Raw genomic sequence first — 15,352 nt, 5'->3', positions numbered from 1 at the left:
TATAAATATGCACCAGCATGTATATTTGCAAAGTGACATGATGATCAGATGGCCAGTGAAGTCACCTTTACCTAAACCGAACTGCTGCCTGGTAGAAGAGCTTGGGCTCTATCCCAGTCTATAGAAACATATTGTCAGTACTGTCAAAGTTAGCATTTTTTTACCCATCTGAATGAAACTGCAGCTCCAGACCATGTCTGTCTATGTATGAGATCCCTGGTTGCACAGCAAGGTGTGAACCTTTCTCCTTGTGCCATATTTCCTATATCCTTCCAATCACTAGGCTACAGATTTAATTAGCTGGCTTCCACTCCATTTCTGGGCATAGTTGTCAAATTATCCCTTTTCTTGCGAGGAATCCTATGTGGAATAAGGGAATTTCCCTTAAAAAAAGGAAAACGTTGACAGCTATGTTTCTGGGACCAATACAAAGTGCTGGGTTTAACCTCTAAAGCCCTAAAATGACTTAGGGCTGGGTTACCTGACAGTTCACCATCCCCCATACATATCTGGCCAGACGTTGCAACTTCCTTGGAAGCCCTCCTCCAGGTTTTCTACCTAATTAAGTGAGAAAAAACAGCTACGAAGGAAAGGTGGTGGTATCTCCCCATTTATGGAATGTCTCCCCCGCCCCCCAAAAGCTTGCCTGGCACTTCACTATGGTGTTTATGACACCAAAAGAAGACCTCCTTGTTTTTATAATTACAACCCATTGAGTGCTTCAGCTTTTGTGCAAGGGATTTTAAGCTAGTGTTAACTATTTTAAATTCTAGGTTTCTGCTTGCTTTAGTTGCTTTTTTGCTCAGCTTTTTTTGTTTTTGTAGCTTATCTTATTTCAGTGTGTTTCAACTGTAAATTATATTTTGTAATTTATGTAAACTGCCCAGAGAACTTAGTTGTATGAGTAATATACAAATGATACAAATGCAATTGACAGAAAGACAGATATCTTAAGTGCATGATTAAATATGTGTGTATATACAAGAGCCATTAGGCCTTCTGACTGAGAGTCACACAGTGGATGTTAATCCTTCCTTCCATGCTGTTCTCCCAACAAAAATGGCCAGTGAAGCTCCGGGGGGGGGGGGGGAATTGATATAGACACAAAGAGCAGCCTCCCTCCTGGGCCAAATGTCAGACTGCCAGGAGGATTTTCACTAGGAAAACATAGCGAGGGAAACATCCTTCCTCCAAGCTGCTGCCCCTGACTTGGATCAGAGGCCTGTGCAGCATGGTTGTTTATGTTGTGAACCACCCTGAAATCTACAGGTATAAGGCGATATACAAATTTAATAAAAAATAATAAATAATAATAGTTTGGACTGCAGTATTTTTGCTAACATGCATTCCAAAAGCAAGGTATATTCAGAAGTGACTTGAAAAGCAGCATATGATAGAAGTAAAGAATATTTTGCCTATTACCAACACAGCCTGGTTGGTAATGACACCCATTTTATGGCGGACAGAAATTACTATTTCATTCCACAAATCCTACACCTGAAAACAGTTTCTTCAAGGTTTTCATAGGTAAGAAAGCTTGTATTATTTTAGGGTTGCCATGTGTCCTCTTTTTCCAGGACACCTTTCAGTGGTAAAATTTGAGATAAATTGCATTTATTTGCTTTGAGTGGCTGTTATAGCCATCATAGCATCCTCTTTTTCGCTCTTCAAAATATGGCAACCCTATTTATGTAGGCATACACATACCTGTTTCTCCTGAACTCACTCTAGTGCTGACACTGTCGGCCTCAGACGCAACAAAACCTTTCCGTGCACATTTATTAATAAACTGCATGCGCTCCAGAACAGCCTGCAAAGAGAGTTTTATTGCAAATATTTGAAGTACTGCATGCTATATTAATTATCAAGCCATTTTTATATAGGAACATTTTTAGCACTGGCAAAAGATATATTCAATAATTCATGAATTTTATAGATGCAAAAGCCAGAATTTTAGGCTAAAAGCTTAATATGATCATAAAAATTCTATGCATCCATGTACTGGTAAGCACTGGCTATCAACATGGATGTAAAGCCTCTTGGTTTTATCAATACCAACATGTATCTAGCATGGATATCTAAAAGCAATTATAATAGTTGTCCCACCCTCAAGTCTGTTTAGAAGATGCTTCCAAAGCCAACATCTTGTTTATGATTCCCAGTTCAAATGTAAACAAACAAGATTGGCCTGGCCTGTTTGTTGTTGGGTTGGCATTGCAAACAGACTTGGGACATCGGGAAATAGGGTTCTTCTATACAGCGACAACTGGGGAAGCAATTTTTAACCCTCCCTTCCTTTCCCACATAATATTGATGTTTATTGCAATAATGTGAGTCCAAATTAACACACTGTAGCCTTGGAATGTCTGTTTGCTCCAAATCAAATCCTGCCAACAGGAGGTCTTTTGTGGATGACAGTCTCCAGGAAAAGGTTGCCAGGCAGGAATGCTCCCCTATATTTTATAATTTTGAAATGACTGACAAAACAGTCCTTGAGGCAGATCTACAAAAAGCCAGGCAATACAAAGCAAGGTCATCCACAACCTTGTTGTCTGTGATGGAGAATGAGTAGGTGGTCACTCCCTTTCTTCCACTCATGCCATTTTTCTTAAAGTAATCTGGAAAGCTATTATTTCCTTCCCCCTTCAAATAAGTTGAACTCGGGGAAAGGAGATTACCTCTTTTTGGAGGCACAAATTTTCAACAACAAAGAATGTGTCACAATTAGAGAAATGATCTCAATAATTGTCATCCAGATGGGATGGGGGAGGATCCGGCTTCTCAGACAGGAGAGCAGTGGAGCAGAATCCAAAACCAGAGGCAAGCTGGCGGGGAGTAGCTAAATACACAGTTCAAAATTAGGGGAGGCAGGTCCAATGAGTAGGTGATGGGTGCTTGTCTTCTTTCAACTCCAAAAGGCAGCTATTGTGTCTGACTTTGTATGGAGAAAGAAACTAAAAGGCATGCTACAGAAAGCCAGGATTTGACACTTCACTGGTTATGTTAGGAGACACATCTACTCAGGGCGGTCTTTAGCATCTGCGCTGCCCAGTGCCCCCAAATTTAGTTTAGCTGCCCCCAAATTAACTTTTATTGAGCTTTTTTGGGGAAGGGCAAATCACTCACCTGTAACAACAACACAGTGGAAAAAGCTGCTTTTGTTTCCTAACTCATCAAGAATATTTGATGCTACAGGGTAGCAGAGCAACAGAGGAATGGGGCGGGGACTTTCACTCCATTGCTTTTCATTGCCGCCAATCAAGAGGGACCGGTGTACAGCAGTAGGCACACATTTGTCACCCCCCAGAATTCAGCGCCTGAGTGCCCCACACCACGGGTAAAGACGGCCCTGTATCTACTACCACATCTACTTCATGCGAGGCACTTATATGAATACATTTCTAAGAAAGACAGGGAAGTCTAAATCATTGCATGTCTGCTACATGCCCACTTCTCCCCTGTCTGACCACTAGTTTGTGTTTGAGCTGAATACTATCTTAGAGAACAAAAACAAAGAATAAGCTTGCATTTTCTCACCCAATCCTTTGCCCATTGCCCCATAATAGAGCCACTGCTGGTAAGATGGCCACAATATACCAGGCATAGTCAATGTTAGGGCAAGCAACAGATAGATAGTCAAAAAGCCTGACATGGCATAAGACAGCTTCCTGTATTGCCTATGATGTTACCATAGCAACATAGGCACATGCATGTAATTGCAGTGGCATGCGAAACAACAATCTCTTCAGATTTGGTCTGGCTGTACATCAGTAGCATGTTATCATTGCACACCAAGAGAAAGTATCATTTAAATTTTGAGCCGAGTGGCTTAATTATTTTAATAAGTGATGGAGGTCTGGCTGACAACTGAATGATGAGTCACTGAATTAAAGCACACACATGGGTAAATGACTCATGTCACAACATTCAACCGCAGTGCTTGGAGTGACAGGAACAGAAACAAAAAATCAATATTTTCTCCTTAAATTATGCAATTTTAAGCTGTTTGACTACTAGCTGTTAAAAAACAAAAACAACTGGGTACATGGAAAATGCACTGAATAAAGCACAATATTTTTAAAAGCAACTGAAAAGGGGAGATGATTAATGCGTATAAAAGAAAAAACACCTTGTTTTGTTTTTGCAGTCATGTTGATGCTCAGTTAGTAACATAAAATATGCCCTGCTGGAATGGATCAAAGGCCCATCTAATGGAGCATTCTGAGTCCAACTGTGACAGGTAAACTAAGTTGTTGTGCTAGCAGAATCCAGTGCAACGAGTAATGAGTCCCACTGTAGGACTTCCTTGCTCCCCCCTCTTCCCAAGTCAGCTTGGGAGGAGCAGGAGAACCCCTAGAAAAGTGGGAGGGGTGGGAAATCATTCTGTCTGGCCAGCACAGGGGTGCCATCTCCTAGGGGCTGAACACCCCCCCCCCCAAGTCCAAAGCACGGAGCTGGGCACAGTGTGGCCTCAATAGCCATGGCTCCTTCTCCTCTTCCTCCTCCTGCTATGGAGGGGAAAGAGGCTGGAAGCAGGCCCAGGCCGGTGGCGGCAGCAGCAGGAGAAGCCACAGCCATTGAAGCTGTGCTGCCACTGTGCTGAGCTCGCCCCCAGCTCCTCTGACTTCCTGACATCACATGCACTGTGCATCCCCCCTCCCCCAAAAAAAATCTTATTCAGAAGCTGGCATGTGTGGACAAGCAGAAACGCTTCTGCTGAGAGGGCAATTGCTTTGGCACAAAATTTAATTGCACCCATTGTAAGCCACCTCATGTTGGCTACTGTGATGAAAACAGCAATGTTAAAAATTGCAGCCATAACCAAGTCAGAATGTTACTAGCCAGCACTGTAAAGCATAGATGAAAATTCAGGGCTTTCACTGCCTAGCTGCCTACCGTGATTTATTCAAATCAATCTCTCAGTTCAGCCTCAACACTCACTCTTCAAACAGGAGTTTGATACTGAAAAATCTCTGCAGGGATTTGACTTTTTGGTTGGCATTTCCACACTACCCTGCTGAATCTTGGAACTCATTTTAAATGCATGTGTAAAACGATAAGCCCTGGTTACCCTAACAGCTCTCCCTGGCTCCGCAGCCTCCCATGCTTGCTTCATAGCTTTGATCTCATCTGCTCTCTCAGTGTCTTTCCTCAAATCCAGTGCTTCTATTTCATTTTGTTCAACGACTAGACGTAAGATCCAGGAGGGTTTGTTAGGATCAGATTGCTGGAAATGAAATGCACAAAGCAAAATCAGAAGAGCACATATTGCTTTGAAACTCTCAAATGAATGAAAGAGCCAATTCATTATCGAGAAGCACTGTCCGTGATAGACTGTTATTGTCAAATAATGCCAAATGCCACCCTCTGGTCTCATTTGACGTATGTGTGCTAAACTTTGCAAGGGAACCCGCAAGAGTTACCATCCCCAAAACTAGTCTGTTTCCCCCACACATGCAGCAAAGGCTGCTTTCAGTCAATATCTTCTTTAGCAGACAGGAGCAGTAATGGGTCAGTGGAGGGCTGGATTTGAAGTGAACCCCAATGTGAGTTTTTTAAAACCTGGTTTCTAAACTGCGGTTCAGGAATGCCCCTATTCATGGCTAGCATATGACTGCCAAGAGAAATTTGTACAAATGGGGTAATTGCTGGGGAGGAAAGAGAGCATGTGATTCTGCTACCCAAACTATGAGAAGTCTTCGAGTAGCACTATGTTTATCATAGGCGCTAATCATTTGCAGCACATCAATGGCCTGAAAGGAGGGGGACGGACTCTTTTTCCATTTACAAATGCTTGACGATGGTTGTTATTTGCCATAGCTAAGATATCAAGTTGCCTAGGGGGCTCTTGTGGATAATTAGTATTACTTGGCTTATCCAGGCCATCACCATGTAAAATGAAGAAATGTGGATGGAAACAAGTTAAGGAAAATAAACAAGAGAGGCCACTTGAGTTGATCCAAGTAGATAGACAGAAGAGAACACCCTAAAAAGTGTGGCAATGTATTTCCACCCTCAAGTGGAGGTGTAGAGGAAGGGGAATAAAAAAATATTAAGGGACATTAAATAAAGGGTCATTAAAATAAAGACGATGATAATTATGATAGTGGAAGATGTGAATGAAATGTGTATGAGGGGCAGAACCAGTTGTGAAACCTCTCAGTTGTCACAACTATGACATTAGTGATGCAAATTGCGATATTAATATTTCATTGCTTCAGCAAATTCAAATAGAATTTGAATTCAATTCAATTTGCATTCCATTCAATTATACAGGATCTCAAGACAGCTGCCTACCCAGGCAGAGCTGAAATATAGCACAATACAGTGTGTTTCAGCCATAGCACTAAGAGGGAGGTTACTAGAGAGTGAACATATTACATTTTTTTTTACTACTTTCCCCTTCACACCTGGAAAAATAAAGAAGAAATTTACCCTATACAACATCATTCAGATCATTTGAAAATTCGCTTTATGAACTCATTTATTTATTATTACCTGTGATTCGGGCCTAACAACAGTTACGGGTTTTTCTTTAGCAGCTTTTTCTGCCTTCTCAGTTATTTTCTCCTTCACTTTTCGACCTCCTTTGGAAGAGCCTGCAGATTTTTGTCCTTCCATGTTGCTGTGAATGTCTGGACTTAGGACGCTTACACTTTCTTCATGTTTTTCAGTAGGACGTGCTGTGTAAATTTCATTGTAGTGTTTATTTATGCTTTCCATTTATGCTTCTGGAGCTACATAATTGTTTGTTACCAAAGAGTTTACTTTTAGGAAACAGGTCTTAAAAATTATGCAATCTCCCTTATTTATGATAAACTGATGTAAATTTCACTTTAAAAGTAAAATGTTCTGTCCTAGCTACTTAATTTGGACACTAAAATCTACCCTAGATGGCACTGTTGTCTTACATTATGAAATATGAGGATGAGAGATGAAAGCTTATAGAAGTGGTTTTCTATTTTTCCATTTACACAATAGCGTTTTCTGGAAATTATCAAGTGACATGTTCTTTTGATGCACGACTGTATCAGCATCTTTGAATGAAAAATAATTAAAAGTAACTTAGATCTTCTTGGGAGAAAAGCAATGACAAACCTAGACAGCATCTTATAAAGCAGAGACGTCACCTTGCCAACCAAGGTCCGTATAGTTAAAGCTATGGTTTTCCCAGTAGTGATGTGTGGAAGTGAGAGCTGGACCATCAAGAAGGCTGACCGCCAAAGAATTGATGCTTTTGAATTATGGTGCTGGAGGAGACTCTTGAGAGTCCCATGGACTGCAAGAAGATCAAACCTATCCATTCTTAAGGAAATCAGCCCTGAGTGCTCACTGGAAGGACAGATCCTGAAGCTGAGGCTCCAATACTTTGGCCACCTCATGCGAAGAGAAGACTCCCTGGAAAAGACCCTGATGTTGGGAAAGATGGAGGGCACAAGGAGAAGGGGACGACAGAGGACGAGATGGTTGGACAGTGTTCTCGAAGCTACCAGCATGAGTTTGACCAAACTGCAGGAGGCACTGGAAGACAGGAGTGCCTGGCGTGCTCTGGTCCATGGGGTCACGAAGAGTCGGACATGACTAAATGACTAAACAGCAACAACTTAGATCTTAAGAACAGTTAGTTGGATAACAGTGAGTGGTCTTAAGAACAGCCAGTCACAAAGAAGGTGGGCTGGCCAGCTGATCCCACACAGGCCCAGGTGGAACATAGTCCATCGTACACAGAAAATTAAAAAAATAAATAAATAAAAAGCACAGGCAACAGCTTCTTCCAATAGCTTCAGCCACAAGGGAAATAGGGCTGGCCACACTCAGCCCTGGATAGAACCATCACCACCTAAAGAAACCCAGTTTCATATCCTTTGACATGCATAACTATTTCAATCATTATAAAGGATGGTAAAAAAGTTATCATTTTGGGGCATGATTCAAAACAAATGGCACTCCAAAGTAGAAGTTGGAAAAATAAGACCTAATAAATAAATAAATAAATTGTGACATCATTCTCGTAGTATCAGAGCAACAGTTCATCTTCAATTGTATGTTCATATTTGTTCATTTCAGTACACTGTTGTAAGAGAGGTAATAAGGTACACTAGCATACTAAAGAAGAAAAAAGCTACTCCCAGAGAAATTTGCACTCCAGACTTATTGAATTCCTAAAACTACCTACTAGGAAGAATGTCCCATTGAAATTCATGGCACATATTTCAGAGTAAAAATGCATAGGATTGCCCTGAGACGTAAGCACCATAGTTTTAATGGACTTGAGCATAATTGATTTTTTCTGGTTTGACCTCTCTCTCTCTCTATTTGATAAAGTTTTGTGCTAACATTCAGTAAAAACATTCTCAGGGTGGTATTAAAGGCATTTATCAGAAATAATTTGCTATTTGTAAGTTCTCATACAATTCTGTTAAATGTAAGTTACATAATTAGCTAACTGAAATCAAAGAAATTGGTGTTTCAGTTATGACGCATTTTAATAAAAAAATAAGCATATAGTCACTCACTCACCTTTGATTTCATTTTTTTCCAGTTCTCTCAGTGCCTGAACAAATACCAATTGGTTCTCAGTAAGTGGCCAACTATTATGCAACACTGAGGCTTGTATAATATACTTGTGAGGCTGTAAAAGCCAAATGCAGTAAATTACTTTTTTCAGAAATAATCACAGCTTCTTATTTTAATATTTTAAAAAACCTTGCTTTTAGCCATCACCCCCTTGACTGCTATCTTGGATTTCTGTAGGGAAGGAAAGAAGGGTCAAATAAGGTGCTTGAAGAATCTGAATGTGTTGAATTCATGTATAAAACAACCTGATCTAAACCTCTCAGACTGAAATGCAGGTTGAAACTTAACTAGCCACCAGTTCTTTCACTTCTCTGAATGCTAAGATTCAGTTCTAGGCTGTTTAGTATCAAAATGTGCACCTAAATATGTATATTGAAATGACTTTTTGAATAATTTTTAGAAATGCACAAATTAATGCAGAAATGGAATGGGATTATGGGTAAAAGAGGCAAGAAATACCATGATGGGGTTTGCCCAACTCTATGCCCCAGACAAGGGGGCTTGGTTTGGAGGAGCAGAAGAGAAAGAGCGGATTCAATGCCCTATTGCTGCCTGCAAGGAAAGACAGAGCACACCCCAAGGCATTATTGGGCTGCCTCTTTGACAACTTGAGCATGCCCCGTAACTCCTTGTTTCCTACAGGTTCGCTCTGCAGGTGACTGTGCCCAGCAAAGGCATGGGTCAGCACAAGAGAGGAAGCAAACCATGACATACAAAAGCTGCCCTCTCTGTTACAGGTAAACTTGCACATATTACTTATATATTCGAGTTGTTAGTCGCTTGTTACACAGAGGTCTCCAAACAATCTGCAGCTTATTACAAACATAAGCATCAATACATTATAATATGAACATGTACCTTGGATACCAAATATTGTACAGTGGTACCTCGGGTTAAGTACTTAATTCGTTCCGGAGGTCCGTACTTAACCTGAAACTGTTCTTAACCTGAAGCACCACTTTAGCTAATGGGGCTTCCTGCTGCTGCCACGCCGCCGGAGCACAATTTCTGTTCTCATCCTGAAGCAAAGTTCTTAACCTGAAGCAATATTTCTGGGTTAGCGGAGTCTGTAACCTGAAGCATATGTAACCTGAAGTGTATGTAACCCAAGGTACCACTGTATTACCATGTGTTTATTTATATTGTATAGATTTAATATCAGCTGAGGAAGCCCTTCGGGGTGAAACAAGGGAGATATCCGGAAACCTTGTTCTGCCCAAGTTAGCAGTTTGCAGCTGCACCAGCCAGCTAGTGCCAGCAGTCTATATCAGCTGTGTTGTTCTCGTTACCTTGAGGACTTTTCTATTTTCACCTAAGGATTGTGTTATACAGAAACTTACAGGAACAAACAATAAGAAAGCCTAAGGATTGTGTTATACAGGAACTGATAAGGAGAAACAATAAGAAAAGATAAGTAAAGAAGAAATGTATTAATATTGTAGTTAGTCTCATAGGTTATATACCGTACATATGAACTGTATATGTTGCACATACTGGGCTAGACCTTTACATTAGGAAATAACCAATAAAATGTTTACAGTTATTATTATTCAGCTTGTTGCACTTTGTGTATTGTGTTACACCTGAATACAGCCACCACAAGTATGTGCCTCCATTTGGCCATTCAGTAGCCCTGGGAAGAACAAGCGTACCATTTTAACAAGCTAGAGTGGCGACTTGGCAAGATAACCCCACTGCTGGTGGTGCCTTGTTCTGTTTTGCACAAAGCGTTCTGTTCTTCCTTTTCATCCAATTCCAAACCCACATTTAGCAGGAATCTTGAATTACCTGAACCTTGTTTTCATCTTCTTGTTTTAGATAACGCTCCCCTTAGGCAACACAATACCTAAGAGTTCACTCCTGGGGAACTGCTTTGTTCAACCTTCCACAGGAACTTTAGGATACGATGTTTATTACACTAAGAAGCAATGTAGTAGGAATTATTCTCAAAATTCCTCCACAAATATATTTAAGATCTCTCACCTGCTGAAATAAATTTTCATCAAGAACAGGGGTAACAATAGTTTCTTCTTCTGTTGAAGTTGGGCCTTCCTGTGACATCTTGGCTGCAGACTTGACATTCTTCTGAGCTGCCACAGTACCTTTTTTCTTAGAGACTGCAACTACTTCAGGTTCCTTTTTGGGAGTGCTTTGGGCAACTCCACCTTTACTTGATGTTGCTGGAAGAGGCAATAACATTTTAAAGAGTATTTTAGCATTTAGTCATTTGTCTTACTAATTTCAGTTTTATATCTACTTCTGTAATTCTCTCCTTCTCCTGCTTTACCTACTTATCTACTGACTCTTTCTAAGGATTTACATCCCAACCTTCATAAACCTTCCCAGGGAATTTTAAAATATAGTAAAATAAATAATATAATACTAAAATACAGATAACCACAACTTCCAAAATGCTGATATAAAACAGTATAAAAATTAGATAAAATACTTATATAAATGCAATGAAAAAATAAGAAGTCTTCACCTGACACCTAATTGAGAGAGCCAAGTCTCTTCAAAGACAGCATGTAATAATTAGGTACCACCACCAAAAAGGCCCAAACTGTTTTTCACCCATTAAATTTATAATAGCAGAATGTCCCAAATAATATTTCAGTGAACAGGCAGGCCCATATGGAAATTGGTGGTCACACACACACACACACACACACACACACTCCTTTAAGTTGAATAATTCATATTTTAAAATGGAATTTGGTCTCTTTGCTCTTTATTCTTTTGAATAATGCACGTCTGAATAATAATTAATCCAGAAAAACAGCTCAGAACTGTTTATAAGGAGCTTATAAATGTCAATTAGTCTTGGCAAAATAATTGCTTGATTGGAAGCTTGTTAGTTCTAAGTGAAGCTTAACTGTCAGAATGAGGAAGTATCACTTTGCTATTCCTGCTATTAGCTGCTGTGAGACTTCTAATAGCACCCTAGTGGAAATCTCTAGAGACAATGCCCAAATAGATGTGGTGTAGCAACATATGAGATATGGCTCTCTTGGAACACCTAACTTACCACTGTAGGGTAATTTGAGGGGAAACAGAATTTGATTCACTTGACAAGGAATGGTATACCCATTCTGCATGCTCTGATGGTCTATATGCCAGAAACCGATTCAAAATATGCAAGCCTGATCACTCAGCAGCAAGCATGACAAAGCAAAGTCAGTAATCCTTAAATGAGGTCTTAGCGTATGCCACAAATTATTAACGCAGTTATTAAGGCAGGTGCACATGCAAATGTGTTGGCAGTCTCTTTGTCCACAATAATCATAGCAATTCAGTTTACCATACTTACACATGCTACTTAGAGGCCGCTCATTAGATATGAAATAAAACGCAGGAACAACAGCATGACCCTTCCCAACAGAATGCACCATTTCTTCCTCAGAGTCCAGAACCTGCACTTTAATGATTACATCTGGCTTGGAGGTCTGTACTTGCACAGTAGCCATAAGTGGTGTTGTTACTTTTACTGCATACCTGAAGGAGAAGGGGGAGTAAAGATATATAGTTAACTGAGGCAGATTTTATTATTTTCAGCAAGTCTAAGATCTCAATCCTTAAAATAATGTTATTCAAGAAGGCACCCTAGCCCCAGCTCACCAAGCTCTGAGATGGAAGTTAAGACATATGTTTAGAACAGTCCATTTGTTGCTATGGAAACCAGTTATCAAAATGAAACTGCAGTTAAAATGCCAAGATTGACTACAATAAACTTTCTGAACAAACATTAGACAAATGATAAAAAAGAGGCCTGTGCAAAGCCCTGAGTACCTTAGGAACAATCACATACATGTTTGCACAGAAGTGAGTCACTACTGAGTTCAGTGTGGTTTACTCCTTCATGTTTTTAGAATATAAACCTTATTTCCTGGATCATGCAAATGTCTTGAGATGAATGTGAGATAGAAAAACAACTTTCATGTCTGACTTTCAGAAAGACCAGGACTTGACCCAGCATTTTAGAATGCCCAACGAGGTGCATTTGGGGAAAGATACAAAAGCGTTACTGGGACAGCTCAGTTAGCCAGAGCATAAGACTTAATCTTGTGGGTTTAAGCCCCACATTTGACAAAAATAATCATGCGTTGTGGGGGTTGGACTAGAATGACACTCACAGTCCCTTCCAACTCTAAAATCTTATGATTCTATGATTACTACTCATTAATGCTTCAGTAAGTAATATGCTCAAAGTAACATATGAACACTCAAATAGGGTACATATGCAAATACCTTGCTGTTTCCTCAATTTTACCTGAATATAATATTCTTAGCATTTGGTACATAATAGTCCTTAACTTCTTTAATGGAGTATACATTGTTTATAGTCTCACGAGAAAGAACTGGAAGGGGACTGTAGGAACCTATGAGTCGAAGCCTCCATTTCCCAGCCAACACTGGTGACTCACCAGTTTGAACTTCAGCCATAAAAGTATATCCTCTCTGAAATTAAAGTTAATTTTGTTAGCTATTAACACAAGTAATATGATACAATAAGTAATGGTAAGTAAAGAGTAAATATTATAGCTGCTGATGATGCAATACTGTATACCCCAAAATGGCCATACAATATTCAAGACTTGTACATTATGAAGAATTACAGGTTGTGTTGTTGCATTCACAGTACCTGGGGAAAATCATTGTTATTTATATCAGTGTGTAGTAACAGGTCCTTTGTATCATTTTGTTAGTAAGGTAGTAGTACTGTAATTACAATGAAGATGTTTGTATTTATCACCTTATTCTTTGTATAAAGATGGGGTGCAACCCTGAGAAAGATCCGAGGCATTTCTTCCAATGTATCATTGTCTACGACATGCAATGAGCATGTAGGTATGGAAGAATAAAATTTTGCTGCTATGATCATATCTTCTGGAACATAAAACACCTCTCTATAATAAAAGGGAGAAAAGTGTAAAGTAAGGATAAGGGGATCTGTCTATCTCCAATTCATGCCATTTTTGCAGGTTTTACCCATACAGTGGTACCTCAGTTTACGAACTTAATCTGTTCCTAAACCGAAACTGTTCTTAAACCAAGGTGCACTTTCCCTAATGAGGCCTCCTGTCGCAAACTAGGACATTGCTTCTGGTTTTGCGGAGTTCGTAAACTGAATCATTCGTAAACAGGTACCACTGCATTTCCATGTCACTTCCACCATGAATCTAATTTTTAAAAAATAGGTTTAAAATGCCTATTTACGGGCAGATTTTGACATGCTTAAACTGCCTAGACCTGCACAACATTCAAAGAAGGGTTGCAATCTAGTGAATATCAAAGTTCTGATCCACATGTCAGTTCTAGAGATGGTGATCAGATAATTTCATATCAAAATTAACGAAGCATGACCTTCATGAACAAGTACAAGAATGTTTCAACATGTGGTCACTTGGCTTTCAGTCACACAAACAGAATTAGCAGTTAAACTATAATATGATATAGATGGTCTGTATGTGACTCATCAATAACAAACCTCACCTGAAGACCACAAACCAAAAATTTGCTGGCTGGTCCGCATATGTTACAGTATAATCAGCAAAAGATGTCTTAGTCCACTCATCTTCAGCACAACGGTATTTTTCAAGTGACTTACATTTACTTTTGAACATATCTCTGTGAAACACAACAAGAAGAATATAAAATAATCAGTTGAGATCATAACCAACAGTACTGAGCTTCAAGCTGCCTCCACTCTATATATACATAAGATATAATAGCATCCCAAAGATTAAGCAGTGGCTACTGTATTATGAAATAAATGCCTTCCCCAACAAGCAACAAATTACTTGTGGCAGAGGCATATCGAACACTTTACGTGTGGGTCTACTCAATCTCACAAACGAGGGATCAAGCCTTCCAGATGCTGCCAAACTACAACTCCCATCAGCCCCAGCAAGCAAGGCCAATGGCTTCCCCACACCAGAATAAACAGTAGGAGTCTGATTTAAAGGGCAAAAGGAATATGGGGATGAAGGGTGCTGAACTATACCCCAATCTGAGGATTACCTCTGTTTAACTGGGATTTCACTTCTCTGTCAGCTTGAATCTAATTGGGAGGTGAAAGAAGCTGGAGCAAAAACCGCAATAAGCTCAGGTTTAAAGCCTCACTACACACCTTTTTTGCTCTTAAAGCCAGACCTCCCTTGTTCCTTCTGCTTTATGCTTAATTAGCCAGACCTATAGTTCATGCTGGCCACATGACCTGGAAAAACTGTCTGCGGACAAATGGCAGCTCCCTCGGCCAGTAAAGCAAGATGAGCGCCGCAACCCCAGAGTCGTTTGCAACTGGACTTAACTGTCAGGGGCCCTTTACCTTTTTAGATTTTAAGAGCTGGCCAAACTGGAAATAGCATGGGAGATGCTCAAATGTATCTTTCAACATCTTTTTTCCTGCTAAAACCAGCTGTGGCGCCCCCACTATGGATCACGGCCAATCTAATTCACACATACACCAGCTGCTATTAGCTGTGAAAGGAAAGTGTGCTGTGGAGAGTGAAACTCATACTGTTTCTATGTATTTTACTGTCTGAAACAAATAGCAGTTCCCACAGGGAGGATTTAGATTAGCAGTGTGACCCAAATCTAGCCCTACCCCCTCTCTGTGGTTGTTTTTGGAGAAGAATAAGATGTCGGGAGTTGTATTTCTGAATCTTTCACATCACATCTAATGTGGCCCTGAGGAGTAGCAGAAGTTCAAAGGGAAATTAAGATATGATCATGCAGCTTTATCACTGGACACAAGTAATATATTCTATACATT

The 15,352-nt window shown here is 40.0% G+C and overlaps 1 protein-coding gene across 2 annotated transcripts in view; it reads right to left on the bottom strand.

The window, feature by feature from the left end:
• Positions 1–15,352, bottom strand: part of ADGB (androglobin) — a 68,308-nt gene that overhangs the window by 9,343 nt on the left and 43,613 nt on the right. For both annotated transcript variants that reach the window (XR_014005856.1, XM_081186273.1), the window contains exons 24-32: positions 14,071–14,205; positions 13,331–13,484; positions 12,848–13,035; positions 11,888–12,072; positions 10,561–10,757; positions 8,521–8,632; positions 6,499–6,683; positions 5,072–5,227; positions 1,708–1,810 (exon numbers count right to left, since the gene is read on the bottom strand). Coding sequence is in view for 1 of the 2 variants with exons in the window: in XM_081186273.1 (XP_081042399.1) it covers positions 1,708–1,810; positions 5,072–5,227; positions 6,499–6,683; positions 8,521–8,632; positions 10,561–10,757; positions 11,888–12,072; positions 12,848–13,035; positions 13,331–13,484; positions 14,071–14,205 (1,415 nt within the window). In the remaining variant the exon portion in view is untranslated. The remainder of the gene's footprint in view (positions 1–1,707; positions 1,811–5,071; positions 5,228–6,498; positions 6,684–8,520; positions 8,633–10,560; positions 10,758–11,887; positions 12,073–12,847; positions 13,036–13,330; positions 13,485–14,070; positions 14,206–15,352) is intronic.

Source organism: Podarcis bocagei (assembly GCF_964188305.1).
Source record: "Podarcis bocagei genome assembly, chromosome: 3".
Lineage (NCBI taxonomy): Eukaryota > Metazoa > Chordata > Lepidosauria > Squamata > Lacertidae > Podarcis > Podarcis bocagei.
Note: the sequence above shows the minus strand (reverse complement) of the source record. Positions and strands in the feature narration are given on the sequence as shown.